The following is a 20,510-nucleotide window of genomic DNA, read 5'->3' as shown; positions in this document are numbered from 1 at the left end:
TGCTTTTTTTGATTTTTAAATAAGTAATGAATTCTTTACTAAGTAATCTAATACTAAGTTGTGTGGTACCTGGCAGTGAGTGGAGTTGCGTGTCCCTGTGTGTCTGCAGGCTGAATGTGTGCATCCCAGAAGGCTCTCTGGTGGCCGTGGTGGGACACGTGGGCTCGGGAAAGTCCTCGCTGCTCTCCGCCCTGCTCGGAGAGATGGACAAACTGGAAGGAAGCGTGGCTGTCAAGGTGGCTGCTCACACTCACTCACACTCACACTCACTCACTCACTCACTCACACACACACACACACACACACACACACACACACACACACACACACACACACACACACACACACTCCAACCTCTGTCTGCTGCTTTTCCAACGGGGAGTCTAATAATTTGAGATTTACAGGGCCTAAAGCAGCACAGATCTCAGACAACTGGTATTCCATTACAGTTCTTCTTTATAAGGTGCTCTGTATAGAGCTCAACAGTATGGTTCCGGAAGTAAAAATCCCATTTGATTTTCTCCATAAGGATTTAGATGATCCACTATAAAGTCTAAACCAGGGTTCTTCAGCGTTTTTTAAGCCAAGGACCCCTAAACTAAAAGAGATGGAGCCTACAATAACATGTGGGCAGCCTAAAGCCTTTATACATAACTTTTTTTGTGCATAGAATACTAAGCTATTAAAATATTTATTGGCATGATTTTATAAATCATGTTTTTAAAGGTCCCATGGCATGAACATTTTTTAACATTAATATGAGTTCCCCCAGCCTGCCTATAGTCCCAAATTGGCTTGAAATGGTGATAGGTGTACACCGAGCCCTTGGTATCCTTCTCTGCCTTTGAGAAAATGAAAGCTCAGATGAGCCGTTCTGGAATCTTGCTTGTTATGAGGTCATAACAAGCAAGGTTACCTCCCCTTTCTCTGCTTTGCCCGCCCAGAGAGAGAGAGAGAGAGAGAGAGAGAGAGAGAGAGAGAGAGAGAGAGAGAGAGAGAGAGAGAGAGAGAGAGAGAGAGAGAGAGAGAGAGAGAGAGAGAGAGAGAGAGAGAGAGAGAGAGAGAGAGAGAGAGAGAGAGAGAGAGAGAGAGAGAGAGAGAGAGAGAGAGAGAGATATATCATGGCTTTCAAACGAGCAAAGTGGCAGTTGGTCAAGGCCACACCCCCACCCTCCACCTTGCCCCCCCCCCCTCTCTCCTCCTCAATAGCTACAGACACAGAAATGGCACTTTCTGAGGAAAGCTCATTGTGGGACTGGCTCTAGTGGCTGTAATTCTGCACCAAGGCTGAATTTCGGGAAAGAGACTTCAGATATAGTATTAGGGGACCACTAAGGTCTATAGAAAAGCATCCAAAGAGCATCATGTCATGGGACCTTTAATGTTAAACGGACATGTGGCAAAGTGAATCCTCAGGATGAACTGGATCTTTGGATGGCTACCTTGCCTATAGGCCAGTTAGCCTATCATCAGTGTTTATTTTTATATTTTTTTTCACAAATAGAATTATTTATATTTGCTAATAATACGTTGGATGCATTTTAAGACGAGCTGTTGACACAGCAACGGGCTGTGGGGACTTTAAAGCAGAGGGGTTCTTCCTCTGGGGAGCAGGACTGTGCTTTGTCTGACTGCTCATCATCATCAACTACAGAATGCCATGGGCATTTACGCGTGTGTGTGCGCATGCTGGTGTGTGTCAACCCTGCAGGGTTCGGTGGCCTACGTTTCCCAGCAGGCCTGGATCCAGAACTCCACCCTGAAAGACAACATCATGTTTGGTCAGGAGAGGAGGGAGAACTGGTACCAGCGTGTGGTGGAGGCCTGCGCCCTGCAGCCGGACCTGGAGATCCTTCCTGCCGGAGACGAGACGGAGATCGGAGAGAAGGTATCCAGTCAGGATCACACACACACATCTGTTTATCTGCAGAGGGGCACACATGGAGGCTATCTGCATCCAAACACTGTCACATGCACTCCCCGAGACCAGTGGTGGAATGTAACTAAGTACATTTACTCCAGTACTCTACTTAAGTCCAAATGGTGAGGTACTTTACTTGAGTCTTTTCTTTTCATGCTACTTTCTACATCTACTCCGCTACATTTCAGAGAGAAATGTATTGTACTCTTTACTCCACTACATTCATCTGACAGCTTTAGTTACTAGTTACTTTACACATTAAGATTTCTGCACACAAAACACATGTAGTTTATAAAATCTGATGTTTTTATTGCCTACAAGTCCAGGTGAAATGATTAGATCATTAAACACACAACTGGTCGGATCCTTTACACTTTCTACAACGGGAGGAGAGTTCTTTACTTTTAATACTTTAACCACATTTTCCTGATGATACTTACACACTTTTACTTCAAGGGTAATTTCACAACAATCTTTGAAACTGGTCCAGTATTAAGCGTGAACGCTGTAACCGGCAGCCGCACACCGGCCTGCGATGTAACCCTATGGGGCAAGTGTGCATCGTCAGTGTGGTCCACTAAAAGTGCTGTTCTTTGCCACTGACAGGCTCAGATTATAATTCTCAGCGTCGACAACATTAATGAAAGGATCCCTTCAGAGACAGACCTTTTAAAACCTCTTGAAGACCTTTCTGTTTGAAATTCAGGAGAAGCCAGACCCACGTGACGCGTTTGTCCAATCAGCTGCCGGTGTTCATTTTTTGGGCGACAAAACAGATTAGCGCCACCTGCTGTTATGGAGACTTATTACGTCTCGCGCACGCGCAGAACGTACGCTCAAGTCGGCGTCGTTTCAGTCCGACTGGCTTTTCTGCCGACGGTCGGCCGTCAGGTTGGTGTGTCAGAGCCTTAAACCCACCAGACAAGAAAAACAGTACTTTTAGCGCGTATAGAGCCAACGTATTTGCGATCTCTCTTAATACTGGACCAATTTCAAAGGTTGTTGTTCCCATCAGTCACTTAGACACAAAAACCTAGGGAAATAGGGTCCAGGTTGAAGAAAACCGTAGTTACCCTTTAAGTAACATTTTCAATGCAGGACTTTTACTCGTAACAGAGTATTTTCACAGTGTGGTATTAGTACTTATACTTAAGTAAAGGATCTGAATAGTTTTTCCATCACTGCCCGGGGCAACCTGCCTCAGCCTCTCTGTTTCAACCCTTAAAGGAGAAGCCTCAGGGCGTTGTCTAAGTCGTCGATTGTGCTTCCTACGATCTCTTTTCTACCTCCGTTATAGACTTCAGAGACTATTTTATGAAATGCTTGCTGACTACACCTTTTTAAAACACACGTAGACCCATGACAAGGCACAACAGTCTTAAAATGGCATGGTACCCTTGCCTTGTTTCTGTCTTCTGTTCAGGGCGTGAATCTGTCTGGAGGTCAGAAGCAGAGGGTGAGCCTGGCCAGGGCGGTCTATTGTGACCGTTCCGTCTACCTGCTGGACGACCCGCTGTCTGCCGTCGACGCTCACGTAGGAAAACATATCTTTGATCAAGTCATCGGCCCTCAGGGCCTGCTGAAGGACAAGGTGTGTATGATCTCAAGCATATCCAGCCTGAAGCACCTTAACCGCTCCTATTTTCACGTTGCTGCTTCTTGCTCATTATTCACACCGATTAATGTTGTGGTAATAGGCAGGTATAGTATGGTCATAGACAGGCGCAACAACACACAAATGGTCTGCAAAATGAAAACTCTGAAAATGCACAACTTAATGTACAGCCTACATTATATTAATATGGATGTCTGCAATATGACAGCTATGTAATAACACAATTAATAGAAAGCTATGTCATTATCATCCAACATCGGAGAAAATGGAAGTGTTAGGATGAAGACCCCCTGGTTATATGTATATAACTGCCACAGCCTGAGTGAGGCTCCGGTCCACTGGGATATTTTCCAGATTCCAGATAATAAGAACAAATATGAACTACATTAGATTATGTTACGGTCTGATGTAGAGCCCTGCGCGGGACTGTTTTCTTAATCCCGCTCCTGCCCACTCCCGGTGGATTCCTGACCATGTGTTTGAAATCAGATGTCCCGAACTTCTGTCATAATTAACCTAATCACATGATACCCATCATCTGTTACTATTGTATAATTTTTTTACTTTTATATTAAACAATTAACAAATGACACAAAACCTTCCCCATTTCTGCTTCCCCTCCCCACTCTTCACTTTGGTACAGTCCCTCAGTGTGTTATACTGTACACAGTATATCTTAGTCTTGCATGTCCAGACCTTCCTCCACAGTGCTGTGGAGGAGGCTCTGGCTGGTCCACACAGCATTCTTGGATGGGAGAAAAACGTGCTCTCTTTTTTTATTGGCATTTCTTTAAACCAATCAAAATTGTCTTAGGCGGAGCCACACTGCCTCTGCAAAAAAACCTCAGGAAGGAACTTGTTTTGGTGGAACAGGTGTACTTTCAAAGGTTGTTTTAGTCGTGCAACAGAAAACTCCGATTGGACAGATAGTCTAGCTAGCTGTCTGGATTTACCCTGCAGAGATCTGAGGAGCAGTTAACCATAGTCCTCAGAAATCCCCCAGAGTTTAGAACGCCAACAGAAAGAAAGAGAGGAAGGTGACGGACATCCGGCCGAAAAGAGGGACATCCTGCAGAATTTTCTGCAGCACTGGAGCAATCCCTTAATTGGAACTTTGTGACGATTCACTTGACATAAATTCTGGCAGAAGCCATCCAAAAGGCTTGCTGAGTTCTGACTGACTGGTGGGTTGTCCCGGACATTTAACCTCTGAAACCCTGGGAGGGGTTGTGCTAACATATGGCTCGTTAGTCTACCTAGCTGTCGTGTGAGAGTTGTTAGAGTCACATGAGTCAAGGCAAGGCCACTCATAAGCAAAATGCCGTTATGTGGCTCCCTTCCACCTCATTTCTGCCCCCAAGACGATTGTGATTGGTTTAAATAAATGGCAATAAACCAGAGCCCTTTTTTCTCCCGTTCCGGAATGCTGTGTGGACTAGCCAGGCCCTCCTCCACAGTGTGGTGGAGGAGGGTCTGGCAATGCGAGACTAGGTTGTTGATATCTGTGGATGGTAATACAGTTTTGAAGGTTTTTAAATGATTGTGTTAGTGCTGACATGGAATGGATACAGTAATGATTTACTGAATTTAAAATGGTACAGGTATGTCCTTTTTACACACTTGACTGTTAAATGAGTGTGGATGTGTGTGCAGACTCGTGTGCTGGTGACCCATGGGCTGAGCTACCTGCCCCAGGCCGACCTGATCCTGGTTCTGGTGGAGGGCCAGATCACAGAGATGGGCTCCTACCAACATCTCATGGCCACCCAGGGAGCCTTCGCCGAGTTTCTGCAGACATACGCTGCCGTCGAGCACACTGACAACAACGGTGAGACAGGCACACTGCACTTTATACTGACATTTGTAATGTGGCTGTATATTTAAATATAGAGCTTTTTTTAATGTTCCTTTGTCACAACAAGGAGAGGTTGTTCATTGCAAATGCTGAGAATGAGGAAATGTGCTCCATGAGCATTAACAATGTTTTGCATCTTTGTTTGCTGCAGTGGATCTTGATAATGTTTTAAGGATCAGTCATGTTATCATATTTTTTGTTTCCTTCCTACATGTAGAACCTGTGACAAAGGGTGGAACCAAAGGAATGGAGAACGGCAGCGCAACTGCTCTTGCTGGGTGAGTAAAACTGAACAGCAATGAATCTCTCTGGCACAGAGAAATGAATATATATATATATATATATATATATATATATATATATATATATATATATATATATATATATATATATATATATATATATATATATATATATATATATATATATATATATATATATATATATATATGTATATATATATATATATATGTATATATGTATATGTATATATATATATATATATATATATGTATATATATATATATATGTATATATGTATATATATATATATATATATATATATATATATATATATATATATATATATATATATATATATATATATATATATATATATATATATATATATATATATATATATATATATATATGTATATGTATGTATGTATGTATGTATGTATATATATATATTACATACATACATACATACATACATACATACATACATACAGTGAGGAAAATAAGTATTTGAACTACACTATATTTGAAATATTTTGCAAGTTCTCCCACTTGGAAATCATGGAGGGGTCTGAAATTGTCATCGTAGGTGCATGTCCACTGTGAGAGACATAATCAAAAAAAAAAAATAATCCAGAAATCACAATATATGATTTTTTAACTATTTATTTGTATGATACAGCTGCATATAAGTATTTGAACACCTGTCTATCAGCTTGAATTCTGACCCTCAAAGACCTGTTAGTCTGTCTTTAAAATGTCCACCTCCACTCCATTTATTATCCTAAATTAGATGCACCTGTTTGAGGTTGTTAGCTGCATAAAGACACCTGTCCACCCCATACAATCAGTAAGAATCCAACTACTAACATGGCCAAGACCAAAGAGCTGTCCAAAGACACTAGAGACAAAATTGTACACTACGGGCTACGGGGAAATTGCCAAGCAGCTTGGTGAAAAAAGGTCCACTGTTGGACCAATCATTAGAAAATGGAAGAAGCTAAACATGACTATCAATCTCCCTCGGACTGGGGCTCCATGCAAGATCTCACCTCGTGGGGTCTCAGTGATCCTAAGAAAGGTGAGAAATCAGCCCAGAACTACACGGGAGGAGCTGGTCAATGACCTGAAAAGAGCTGGGACCACCGTTTCCAAGGTTACTGTTGGTAATGCACTAAGACGTCATGGTTTGAAATCATGCATGGCACGGAAGGTTCCCCTGCTTAAACCAGCACATGTCAAGGCCCGTCTTAAGTTTGCCAATGACCATTTGGATGATCCAGAGGAGTCATGGGAGAAAGTCATGTGGTCCGATGAGACCAAAATAGAACTTTTTGGTCATAATTCCACTAACCGTGTTTGGAGGAAGAAGAATGATGAGTACCATCCCAAGAACACCATCCCTACTGTGAAGCATGGGGGTGGTAGCATCATGCTTTGGGGGTGTTTTTCTGCACATGGGACAGGGCGACTGCACTGTATTAAGGAGAGGATGACCGGGGCCATGTATTGCGAGATTTTGGAGAACAACCTCCTTCCCTCAGTTAGAGCATTGAAGATGGGTCGAGGCTGGGTCTTCCAACATGACAATGAGCCGAAGCACACAGCCAGGATAACCAAGGAGTAGCTCTGTAAGAAGCATATCAAGGTTCTGGTGTGACCTAGCCCGTCTCCAGACCTAAACCCAATAGAGAATCTTTGGAGGGAGCTCAAACTCCGTGTTTCTCAGCGACAGCCCAGAAACCTGACTGATCTAGAGAAGATCTGTGTGGAGGAGTGGGCCAAAATCCCTCCTGCAGTGTGTGCAAAGCTGGTGAAAAACGTTTGACCTCTGTACTTGCAAACAAAGGCTACTGTACCAAATATTAACATTGATTTTCTCAGGTGTTCAAATACTTATTTGCATCAGTATCCTACAAATAAATAGTTAAAAAATCATATATTGTGATTTCTGGATTTTTTTTTTTTTTGATTATGTCTCTCACAGTGGACATGCACCTACGATGACAATTTCAGACCCCTCCATGATTTCCAAGTGGGAGAACTTGCAAAATAGCAGGGTGTTCAAATACTTATTTTCCTCACTGTATATATCGAGATCAGGCTTTGGATACTCACACAATACCTGTTAGTGGTGGGGGCGACCGCATCTCCAAGGTTTTTGGTATGAGTTTACCTAAATATCTATTTCATCATGAGATATATATATATATATATATATATATATATATATATATATATATATATATATATATATATATATATATATATATACTAGCTGTTTGTGTGTTTCTTTGGTCCATGTGTAAGCAGCAGTCCGGGTGTCAGCAGCGTGTCCAAACTGTCCCCGACGGCTGAGGAGAATAAGGTGCTGATCAAAAAAGCCAAGGACCCCGAGGTGGGCAAGCTGATGGAAGCTGATAAGGCCGGCACTGGACAGGTAGGCAGAGGCTTGACATGCTCAGCCACATCCCAACAGCCAAATGATCCTCATCTCTCTGTGATGGTCCCAACCCCAGCCACATCCAGCTACGGCTGGGTACCCAATTCAATCCTTTTTTTGGCACAGACCAATTGCCTCTTTAGTGTCGAGTATCGAAAAATGCCTCGTCATTCAATCCCCAGTTTCAATACCTAAGGAGTAAATCTCATCAGCGTCAGTGAGCCAATCATCACGCATTATGCTTCTACCAATATCTAATAATGTCTGTGATTGGCTGTATAACGTTACACGTCGTAGAGACACGCGGATAAACTCAACGTTACACAGAGACGGGGCTCACGTAGTCAGAGCTGGAACATAAATTACAAAAATATTTGCCATAATGTTTACATTTCTTTTATGAATTTTTTATCGAAAAAAAAATATTGTTTAGGAACAGGTATAAAAGGCAAGGTATTGGTATGGTATGGAACATTTTTAAATGCTACCCAGCCCTAATCCCCGCTGTTTTCCCCAGGTCAAGCTGTCTGTGTTCTGGGCGTATCTGAAAGCCATTGGAGTGCTTCTGTCCTGCATCAGTCTGCTGCTGTTCCTCGCCCATCACCTGGCCTCGCTGTTCTCCAACTACTGGCTGAGCCTGTGGACCGACGACCCCGTGATCAACGGCACTCAGCCGAACAGACAGATGAGACTCGGGGTGTACGGGGCTCTCGGCCTGTCCCAGGGTAATTTGTGCATCTTGAAATAGCTACATTTCTAAATACTACAATTTAATTGTATGGGGATGGCGCAGTGGATATGACACATGCCTAGGGTTTCGATTCCCACTGAAATACATCAGCCGATGTGTCCCTGAGCAAGACCCATAACCCTTAGTTGCTCCAGAGGCGTGCGACTTCTGACATACAGTATATAGCAAACTGTATGTCGCTTTGGATAAAAGCGTCAGCTAAATGACATATAATGTAATATACTTTTCATTTTTAGTGTCAAATCATAATAGAAGTTATCTCAGGACACTTTAGAGAGAGACTAGGTCTAGACAAGCAGTAACTTCAGGAAGGCTCTTGGTGGGCTGCCGCTACTTGAGGTGCTGTTAATCATATTCCTCTAAAAGTTCAGACAGTGAATGAAGTCTCTGATTACATGCAGACTTAAAGTCGAGCATTTCCACTGGATCAATTTGGAGACTTGCCAAATTGAGGCCCCACATAATAAAGTCCCACATTTGTATCTTGGAAGAGTTACAGTACATTTATAAAAATATGAGGTTCTGTAAACATTGGTGCGTTCAGCTATGTTCCCAGCTAACACCAGCACACTTCAGGCAACCGGTTTTCTTTCAAGCTAAGTAGCTATGCTTCTCGATTTTTGTGGTTTTGAACATTTGGGCTTGTTTACCATGCTTTGTGGGTGTAACTTTTTGCCGCGTCATCCCCAATCCCCAATTCATATCTGTAAATGTGTTAGAATAAATTGTTCATAGAGCACAACATTGCTTCCAAGAGCACAAAGTTTTGCATATGCAGTATCAACCCTTATATAAGGTTGTAATGTAGAAAAGTGTTCTTCCAGGGTCCCGAGGTCCACCCACCACGGTCTCACCACTGCAGCATGTCCAAATGATCTTACCCAGGTCTCTGCTGTGCTTTGTAGGTGTGGCAGTCTTTGGCTACTCCCTGTCCACGTCCATCGGTGGCATCCTGGCGTCCCGCTTCCTCCACCAGTCCATGCTGTACGACGTCCTGCGCTCACCCATGTCCTTTTTCGAGCGAACCCCCAGCGGCAACCTGGTCAACCGCTTCGCCAAGGAGATGGATACCATTGACTCTGTGATCCCCAGCATTATTAAGATGTTCATGGGCTCGATGTTTAACGTGATGGGTGCTTGTGTTATCATCCTGATGGCCACGCCGCTGTTAGCTATCATCATTCCTGTTCTCGGCCTGCTTTACTTTTTTGTGCAGGTTAGTTGGAAATGTTTGGATGGTAAAACCTTCCTTTCATACATGTTGGTCCCATAAACATGGGGGGCTGCTATGTGTAAAAAGGTCTTCGTCCTACAGTGTTCATCTGATAAGGATGTAAACATCCCTTTAAAAAGTGTCACTGTACTACCACTTCTGGCTGCACTATATTTAAAGAGCCCCTATTATACTCATTTTCAGCATCATATTTGTCCTCTTGGGGTCTCCTAGAATAGGTTTTCATGCTTTGATGTTCAAAAAACAGATTGTTTCTCATGCTGCCCTTCGCTGCAGCTCCTCTGAGCTCTTGGCCCCGCCTTTCTGAAAAGCCCAGCCTGCTCCGATTGGTCAGCTGGCCCACTCAAATCTTTGTGATTGGTCAACCAAATTCAAACAAGCCACTGGGCAGGCTGCGCTTGTTCAGCCAGCACCAATGGGCAGCGCATATGAAAAACTGGGCTGGCTTTCTCACTTAGTGACATCACTAATGGAAGAATTTCAAACGTGGCGGAATGTGGGCGAGTCGTTTCAAGCAGTTGAGGAAAAAGGGCTGTCTGTGGGAGAGAAAGCTCAGTTTGGAGTGAAATTAGTTTTTTTTTTTTTATACTTTATACATCTATAACACACACACACAAAACTATATAACACACTAAAAAAAGGGGGAAAAAAAAGCCTAATAGGGGTTCTTTAACTGATGTGAATGAAGTAGTCAGACGTCTCTGTCCTTCTTCTGTCCAGAGGTTTTATGTGGCGTCATCTCGCCAGCTGAAGCGCCTGGAGTCAGTCAGCCGTTCGCCCATCTACACCCACTTCAATGAAACCCTGCTGGGCACCTCCGTCATTCGAGCCTTCGGTGAACAGCAGCGCTTCATCCGAGAGAGTGACCAGCGGGTGGACCACAACCAGAAGGCCTACTACCCCAGCATAGTAGCAAACAGGTTAGGGACACTTTCACTACTCACTCTTGGATTTTAGCAGATTTTTAAGAGTTCTTTTGATCACTTCAGAAAACCCTCTGATTGTGTTGCATGTGCCACTCAGTTCCTTAGTTGCAATGGTCTTCTTTTCTTGGTTTGTCACTGGATGTGTGTCTGTGTAGGTGGCTGGCTGTCCGCCTGGAGTTCGTAGGAAACTGCATTGTGTCATTCGCTGCTTTGTTTGCCGTCATAGCCAGAGAGAGCCTGAGTCCAGGCATCATGGGGCTGTCTATCTCCTACGCCCTTCAGGTAAACACTCATACTCCAGCTCACATCTTCTTCAGGGCCACACACAAGGTTAGAAACCTGTTCTATAGGATGCTTTGACATGTTTTTTTTTTTTTATGTAATTACATCATTAAGTATATAAATTACTTTGTATCTCCTTTTTGTATCAGTGCCTTTCTTGACCTTTTACCAGATCAGCACTCACTTGGACTGCCCCATCAACAAAGTTCATCTGTTAAAAACATTCCTTTATATTATTTAAAGGTGCAGTAGGTAAGACTTATAAAACTAACTAACTTACCCTATGTTCCAGTAGAACTACATGAAGCAGGTCAATTTCAAAAAGAATCCAGCTCCTCTGGCACCACCTACAGTCTGTAGTGCGATTTGCAAAAATCCACCGCTCCCTGTTCAAATGCACCAATCAGGGCCAGGGGGAGGGGTGTCTAACTGCGTGTCAATCACTGCTCATGCACACGCATTCATTCGCCGTTGTGGGCTTTAGCAGAAGGGGGGCGGGGCTGAGAAGTTGTTGATGTTCAAATTATTTGGTTCAAGTCCTTGATCTTTGCAATCCTACCTATGGCACCTTTAAGTGACATATGTTGAAAAAGCCTGTATGATTTCAGTTATGAAAAATCTATGTAATCTTTTTTTCACTCTATCTGCAAGTCTTCATCTGAGATTAACTAGCACAACCATGGCCAGAAGTAGGAACAGCTCCTAAATGTCTTTTGAGCTGTATAACAAAGTTATAATGGCATAAAACGTAAAAAAAAAAAAAAAAAAAAAAAAAAGGAGAACTGTAAGTTAAATTTATTTATTTTTAATAGAAAAACAGTTGAATCAGATTATACAACATTTACCTAAGGGAACACATGTAAGAAATTTTGGCTGTACATTCACACAAAGAATTAATTACATTTTTACAAACTTAACACCAGTTTTGGAAAGTAACTAGGTACTTTTACTCCAATGCTGTACTTAAGTACAAATGTTGAGGTACTTTTTTATTTTTTTAATGCCACTTTCTACTTCTACTCCACTACATTTCAGAGGTAAATATTGTGCTTTTTACTCCACTACATTAATCTGACAGCTTTAGTTACTAGTAATTTTACTTTTAATAAAATATACGTCTTTTAAGGATGCGATCTATCTGCAATCTGAATTCTATTCACCTCCATTGTATTGGGGTAGAGGCAGAGATCTGAGCGAGACATCTCAAACCTGGACAAATGAAATCAAACTATGTGCACGGATAGATGTGACTAGTGGTAGGTGATATGTGTCTTTACAACTGCGATGCTGTGCATATATTAGTGTTTGTTTACACTCTCTCCTTGGCTTCCCTGTGTCCCCTGTGCAGCTGACTGCGTCTCTGACCTGGCTGGTGAGGATGTCCTCTGATGTGGAGACCAACATAGTGGCTGTGGAGAGAGTCAAGGAGTACAGTGACACGGAGAAAGAGGTACGCAATAAACCAGAACAATCCCAGCTATATTACATTGTTGTGGTTTTGGAGGGAGGACCAAATGTCTTCATGGTGCTGGAATGGGACATTTATAAATCAAGCTACAGGAAACTGTATTTACATTCCTGTTTTTTAGTGTATATATAGTATAAATAGGATATATGCAGGATTTACTGTGCAAAGTGACACGCTTCACTCCAGGATGATCACGTGATCGCGATGATGACCTCAGAGCACAACACAACAACACGTTCACATGTACGTTGCTATGGAATCTCACAACGTGGCACACAGTGTAAAGTTACTAGAAACTGAATGTAGAATCGTGTTTTCTTCCATATGTATACGTAGGAATACATCTGACGTTCTGTGTAAAGACTTTAAGGTTACAGAAATCATTAAATAATAATAAAAAAAACTGTTTTGTCACGGAAGTCCAGACCCGGGACAGTTTGGGCGTTTCAGTTGGATGCACACAAAAATCAGTGACAACCATGGAAACAACAAAGCCTTGTGTTGTAGATTTCTATGGCAACACACAAACATTGCACATAGTGTAAAGGTAATTAAAGGTGCACTATGAGTTTCTGCATGGTCACCTCAGCATATATAATAACTGAACACACTTAGCTAATTTGTCTTTTATTTAAGGGAGATTTTAAATACACAAGTTTTACTTGGAAATAGTTTTCCATGTTGTAGTAATACTTTTACTGAAGTGGAAGCTGTGGATACCACTGTTTGTCCACTCTTTCCAGTTCTGTATCTGATACAAAATAAAGGCGTGGAGAGTGCAGGAGTGGGGGTAGTGGACTTGTTTAAATGTATCCTCTGTCCTCCAGGCGGAGTGGAAGCACGAGCCCTCCAGCCTCCCCCCGGGATGGCCCACGGACGGCTGCATCGACATCAGAGGCTTGGGCCTGCGCTACCGCCCCGATCTGGATCTCGCCATCCACAACATCACCATCAACATAAACAAAGGAGAGAAGGTCAGCCTTCACATCACTGCGCTGAAGCCAGTCTCTGTGTTTGGGGGGTGAACTGATGAGGGAGTGGGTGTGACAGTGTATGTGCCTTCCATCTGTGTTGCTGTGTGTCTGCGTACAGTATGTGTGTGTATACAGACAGTAAATGTGTGTAGAGTACAATATATGTGTGTACAGTACAGTTTATGTGTGTACAGTGTGTGTCTGTGTACAGTATGTGTGTGTACAGTATGTGTATACACAGTATGTGTGTGTGTGTGTGTGTGTACAGTTCAGTATGTGTACAGTATGTGTGAATATGACTGTGTGTAAAGTACAGTGTGTGTGTGTACAGTATGTGTGTGTGTAAAGTACAGTATGTGTGTGTACAGTATGTGTGTACAATATATGTGTGTACAGTATATGTGTGTGTGTAAAGTACAGTATATGTGTGTGTAAAGTACAGTATATATGTGTGTGTACAGTAACATTGGCTGCTCCATCTTCCCATCAGGTGGGGATTGTGGGGCGCACTGGAGCGGGGAAATCCTCCCTGATGCTGGGACTGTTCCGGATCATCGAGGCAGCGGAGGGCCACATCTTCATTGATGGGGTGGACATTGCTCAGCTGGGCCTCCATGAACTGCGTTCCAGAATCACCATCATACCACAGGTCAGTGCACGGAGGCCGCACAGGGACGTGGTGTAGAATGGCATCTGAATGTTCTGCCAGGGTTGGACATTAATACTAGCCCCCCGGTAAACTTGAGAAATGTTGTTAATGCTACTAGACACTACACACGTAACGTATGGCCTAGCTTTTTGTATTCTCAGACTGACAATGGGGCACAGTTAACTTCTCGTAACAGTTGGTCCCATGATGTGATGCACAGACATACGCTCCCCTGTCCCCTCTCCTCAGGACCCAGTGCTGTTTTCCGGCTCTCTGAGGATGAACCTGGATCCTTTTGACAGCTACTCTGACGAGGGAGTATGGAGGGCTCTGGAGTATTCCCATCTCAAGAGCTTTGTGTCCGGCCTGCCAAACAAACTCAACCACGAGTGTAGTGAGGGAGGAGAGAACCTCAGGTATAACCGCTTTACATACAGGCGTGCAAACTACAAAATGCGATTGATGGATTATGAATTACATCCAACAGTTATCCAGACAGTCCTTCTCTGTTTGATTAAGAATGTTTACTGTTAAACAGAAAGAAAACACTGCCCTTAAGCCTCTATCGGTGACAGTCAACACTTGCTACACAGATATTTCAAAGTCAAAGCCTTATTACCTTTCCTGGGACATTAGTAATGTGAAACATATGCAGAAGATAATGAGTTTCATTGAGGAAGCAGTAGGAGGAGAAGCAAATTGAATTTGTTTGCCTGGCCTTTTATAAGAGGAACCAGCTTTTCATGTGTAATGCTGAACATAGCCATTACTGAAAACATGACTTCACAAACCATCAATAAAGCCTTCCAGAAAGCCTCACATACCCTAGAATGAATCTTCCATAGTGTAAAAATGAAGCCAGTATACAACTACAGAGGTAATGTCTCCCATCAGACAAGCTGAGTAATGCTTATGTTTGAAAACGTGACCAGCGAGGACTTGGACCTGAGCCCAGAGCGTGGCTCTGTGTGCTGACGTCTTGTGTGTTTTCTCGCCAGTGTGGGTCAGCGCCAGCTGCTGTGCCTGGCCAGAGCTCTGCTGAGGAAGACCAAGATCCTGGTTCTAGACGAGGCCACAGCCGCCGTGGACATGGAGACAGACAACCTGATCCAGTCCACCATCCGCTCTCAGTTTGAGGACTGCACCGTCCTAACAATAGCTCACCGCCTCAACACCATCATGGACTACACCAGGTACCGTATGCTACACATAAACACATGCCAATTACAGAATGCTTTACTATGGGAATGCCTATGTATTCAGTCTTGTATATAGTACTTGTGCTTTTTACTCAAGTATTGCTTTCAAGTATCTTACCAGTAAATGACTTTGGTAGAAGTTAAAGTCACCTTTTTAGAATATTAGTCTTAAAGTATCTGCTTTTTACTGTTCTTAAGTATCAAAAGTAATTTTTATGATATCAAATGTACTTCGTTTTCTCATGTAAAGATAATGAAAGTGATTCAAATGTCATCTGGAGATGGCAAACATTAGATGGACATCACAGGGGCTCCTCGTACAGAGAGAATTTCATCATTATTCTGGCCCCTCTAGGGTCCTGGTGTTGGACAAGGGAGAGATGGCCGAGTTTGACTCTCCCTCCAACCTCATCGCTCAGAGAGGAGCCTTTTACAAGATGGCCAAGGACGCTGGGCTGGTGTGAAGCAAGTTTGTTGATGAAGAACGGGTTTGATTTGACCCGCTCCACCATCCACAGTCCTCATTTAACTCCCCCCAGTTGGATGGTGCCTGTTTCTTCCTGTTAGACCAGATCAGGTCTATATACCTCCCCCCTCCCCCCCGATTCTTCCCACTCCTTTCACCTTATTTTACTGCCATTTCTGCCATGGACCAGGGGGTGACGGGTTCTAACAAAAGACATATTGCATACAGATTTATTTTGACACGGATCTGTACCTGTGCTCGATCGAGGCAAGGGAGTTTTACTGCTCCACAGATGGAAGTCTGTGCAGTCTGTCTCATACACAGTTCACTTCTGGTTGTGGTAACCAGTGCTGAGGTCAGGAGAGGACAGAAAGGCTGTGTTCCTGTATATACAAATCATATTGTGCCAAAGACTGCCCTAAACTCGATTTGGGATGCTGCTTATGCGCATTCAAATGGACGTATGGGTGTTGTTATCGTCCAAACAGACTAGTAAGCTCAATAATTGCTTTGTCCCAATTCCATACTACATATTAGTTGTATACAGTGCGTATTCAAGAAATCAACATACTTAACAGGAAAAATATCCAATCTGTGGTCTGCACTCAATTGAATGGATAAGGCTGGCAAATGAAAAATTCAGTTAAAATAGCAAGCAGCGATGAACGGCCCTCGCCCCTCCCGGCGAGTCGCGGGGACTGGCGGGACACTGGTTGATGCAGTCGTGGATTTCCTAACCATCTGACACCGCGCGCACGAGTTGGGGCTCCTGCACACTGGCCGAAAACGCGTGCCTGCTAGAAATAGGACCGCAAGCGTGTTGGAAGCGTTTCCAGGCAAAATAGAATAGGAAAAGATGTTTCTATGTCATTTTGACACAAATACATTTAATAAATGACATTATGATGTTTGAAAGTCTCTAGGTTTTGACATACATGCAGCTACAAATGTAATTCAAAAAATAATTATCGATTTTCAAATATTGCACCTGTCAATACAGAAGGAAATATTCTGTAGCCTGTTTTGCCGTCAATAAGACGTTGTCTTTGCTGTAATCAGATCCGTATATATTTATATTTATGTTTATGGGAAACATACATGGCAAGGCTAGCAGCAGCGCCGCGTCAGACACGTCTCTGGTGTGTAAAGACATAGAAAACGCAACGCAGCCTCCACGCAACAGAAACGCCACGCTCACGCCACGCAGCCAGTGTGCAGGAGCCCTTAGACATTATTTTTGGGTGGAGTGTGTGGCACTGGAAATGACTTATTGCTAATGTTTACCACTTCTCTGTCCACTATGTGGCACTAGAGAACACACACTATACGTCATGTCATCAGGTTTATCAGGAGTAGAGCACACCCATGTACATTTCAGGTCAATCAGATGATCTTTGTCACACAAGGCTGACTTCCTGTGTCTAGCGTGTGGCATTATGGGCATGTAGGTGTCTCCAGGCCTGGACACTTATCCATCCTGTGAGATTTGGGGAAGATTGGACAATCAAGATGACTACTGTGTCAAATCAAGATACAACAGCTTCCTGTGTTATGGTGAAACATGCAAATTGCCCGCCTCGCCACGGCAACATCGTTCCATGAAAATCCAAAAGCTCTGCAATTTGGCATCACGAATGTCTTGACATGCTGATCCAATTTAAGAAAGATCTGTGGAGGAGGAGTTTTATACCTGTAAAGGGCCTAAAATTCCTTTGCAATTAAAGGTCACATCAGTCGGAGGATTATACCAACCAAAAAATTAAACTAAGGGCAATATGTGTAACAAATGTTGTGAATATGGGAGGAACTATGTCCAAATGAAGGCCTTCCTGCATTAAGGTGTGCTATGGAGCGCGCTAAACACGCGTGGACCAAAACGCAAATATAGTCTCAGGGTTGGTTGTGTGCGCCAACTTCCTTGAGTTTTCGAGGATATTAAATCATCAAAAATGTAGCCAAAGGCTAAAACTAATAAGGGGGCGCTACAGAGCCACAATGCCACGCTGAAGCCATCAATCAAAATAATTACTAGTTTAAACATGGCTGCAAATTCAGAGTTTTGTGCATTCTAAAGTCGTTCGTAAAACTAAAAATGAACGCACAAAATCCAAGATGGCTGACTTCCTGTCAGGCAAAAGAAGAAAAAAAGTCAGAGAGCCTTAAAGAGCCCCTATTATGTATTTTTTTTTTTTCATCTTTTAGTTTGTTATATAGTTTTGTTGTGTAAGTAATAGATGTATAACGTACAAAAAACAGATTTCACTCCAAACTGAGCTTTCTCTTCCACAGACAGCTCTTTTTCTCAACTGCCGTCAGGTGCAAGCTAGGGCCCTCAGTCTTTCAGGCACAGGAGCTGTAGCAAAGGGCAGTATGAGAAACATAATATGTTTTTCGGACATCAAAACATGTAAACCTATTCTAGCAGACCCCAGGAGTACAAATATGATGCTGAAAAGGAGCATAATAGGGGCTCTTTAAGATGAAAGCAATGCTCCCACCTAATTTTTCTGAACATCAAAGGAATTTTATCCCGACCTCGACGTGTTTGGGGGGGGTGCCGTGGAGGTCTGACAAGTGTGCCAATTTTTTCGTGAATTTTTGAGCATCACAAGCCCCTCAAAGAAGCGATTGCGGAGCAGAAAATGATACTCTATACAAAAACATTAGGTTCCTCACACGTTCATGCTCGGGGCCCCAAATATCCCCAGGCCTATCTGTAAAGCAGGTGTCCTAGAGCACAGCGAAGTGGACTCCAATCCATTTGAATTAGTAGGCAGTATGGAACTGGGACACAGCTAATGTTTTCACCTTTTTTAGCTAGCAAAGCTAGCTGATTCTATATAAGGCACTGCACTCGGTGTGTTCAGAGGGGGGAATGACATGCAGCAAATGGCCACAGGTCAGAGTCGAACCCGGGCCCGCTGCCAACTGAGCTATCTGGGCGTCCGCATTCAGTTTAATATAAGGTTGTTATAAGTGATTCTTCTGAGGGGGGGGTCATCAGCAGGACGTGGATGTGTTGGGAGCAACAGCAGCTGGTTGGTCAGAAACATCAGTCAGGCTGATGATGTCACAGGCCCAGGCAGTGATGGTCTCTAACATTGAACATCAACCCAGTACAAAACTGCAAACGCACAAACTCTGGGAATCTGTTGGATAGATTCCACTTGACTGTTACTTTACATGCAGCACTGACTGGCTGTTTATTTATTGTGTCTTTGTGTTCTTTGAGCAACAGCTTTAAATGGATGTGTTGCTGCAAGCTGCTGGTAAGGTTAGAGCTAAAACCACTTTTGTTGAGTTTTTTTTTTCTTTTTCTTTTTCAGGTGAACTCTAATGAGGTCACAATGTACTGAATGTACACAAAATGGACATTATAATCTTTTTAGGTTCATTTTGTCTATATGTACACATTGCTTTTTAATTGTTTACAGCTGACATGACCTGACATGTGACGTTGAGAAGCACTTTGTTTTGTTAAAGGTGCTATATTAAATAAACTCATTCTTCTTAGCATTTTCATTATTATTATTATTATTATTATTATTATTATTATTATGTGCGTCCGACAAATGGATGAATACCAACACTTAAAAAATAAAATCATATGTGTTCAAAGTCTCCCTTCAGTTTTCCAATTGTGTCTGTGATACAGTTCTTTGCATTGCTGTATTTGTGGGTTAGTAAGTTATGGTGTTATTTTTAGTGAATATGTTCACTTAAATAAGAATAAGGTTCTTAATATACAGAGCTGCACATTAGAAAACTCTGCTTAGAGCCCTTAGAACCTTCAGGTTACCTTGACAAATGGCAGAAATGAAATGTGTGTGTGTTTTGAAGAATACCAGCTATAACTTGGTTATTAAAATAGATACTAGTGGCTAATAAACTCTCTAAGGGGAGATAGGAAATATTTGCATAAAATACGTGGGAAAAAAAGCATACGTTAAAGATGTCCGACTTCTGGTTGAGTGGAGCTAATGAACTGATGGTGAACTTTATCCCAACCAACCTTGGCGTGCGTGTGGGGGCCACTGTCATCATGGACCTCAGTATAAACGCATTATTGCTTTGCATTGCTGTCATCACAACATTATCTCGAGAAGCCATTTATCCCTGACAATGCTCCACTTCTGGGATTGCTCCGATGCTGCTGGAAAATCCGCTGGATGTCTGTAAGTGTAATTACACATGGTAATTAATCAGAATCAGAAAAAAGGTTTATTGCCACAGTAACAAGATGACATTATGACAACATTAATATGACATAAACAAACACAGAAACAAGTATATAGAAATAGCTGCATAACATAAGAAAAAGGAGGCTGAATCTGAATGGATTGAGTACAGAATGTGCAATTTATTTATATATATATATATATATGTATATATATATATATGTGTATATATATATATATATATATATATATATATATATATATATATATATATGTATATATATACATATATATATGTATATATATATA

General features: G+C 42.4%; 1 protein-coding gene across 1 annotated transcript in view; it reads left to right on the top strand.

Moving 5' to 3' along the window:
* The window catches only part of abcc1 (ATP binding cassette subfamily C member 1 (ABCC1 blood group)), a 35,323-nt gene extending 18,465 nt beyond the window's left edge, over window positions 1-16,858 (top strand). The window contains exons 16-31 of the mRNA XM_028598933.1: window positions 110-236; window positions 1,712-1,888; window positions 3,345-3,512; window positions 5,190-5,364; window positions 5,609-5,669; window positions 7,945-8,071; window positions 8,592-8,799; window positions 9,731-10,041; window positions 10,780-10,979; window positions 11,141-11,267; window positions 12,616-12,717; window positions 13,563-13,709; window positions 14,200-14,358; window positions 14,608-14,774; window positions 15,357-15,551; window positions 15,913-16,858. Of these exons, the coding sequence (XP_028454734.1) occupies window positions 110-236; window positions 1,712-1,888; window positions 3,345-3,512; window positions 5,190-5,364; window positions 5,609-5,669; window positions 7,945-8,071; window positions 8,592-8,799; window positions 9,731-10,041; window positions 10,780-10,979; window positions 11,141-11,267; window positions 12,616-12,717; window positions 13,563-13,709; window positions 14,200-14,358; window positions 14,608-14,774; window positions 15,357-15,551; window positions 15,913-16,021 (2,560 nt within the window). The 3' untranslated portion in view covers window positions 16,022-16,858. The remainder of the gene's footprint in view (window positions 1-109; window positions 237-1,711; window positions 1,889-3,344; window positions 3,513-5,189; window positions 5,365-5,608; window positions 5,670-7,944; window positions 8,072-8,591; window positions 8,800-9,730; window positions 10,042-10,779; window positions 10,980-11,140; window positions 11,268-12,615; window positions 12,718-13,562; window positions 13,710-14,199; window positions 14,359-14,607; window positions 14,775-15,356; window positions 15,552-15,912) is intronic.
* The last annotated feature ends 3,652 nt before the right edge of the window (window positions 16,859-20,510 follow it).

This window comes from Perca flavescens, chromosome 15, assembly GCF_004354835.1.
Source record: "Perca flavescens isolate YP-PL-M2 chromosome 15, PFLA_1.0, whole genome shotgun sequence".
NCBI lineage: Eukaryota > Metazoa > Chordata > Actinopteri > Perciformes > Percidae > Perca > Perca flavescens.
Note: the sequence above shows the minus strand (reverse complement) of the source record. Positions and strands in the feature narration are given on the sequence as shown.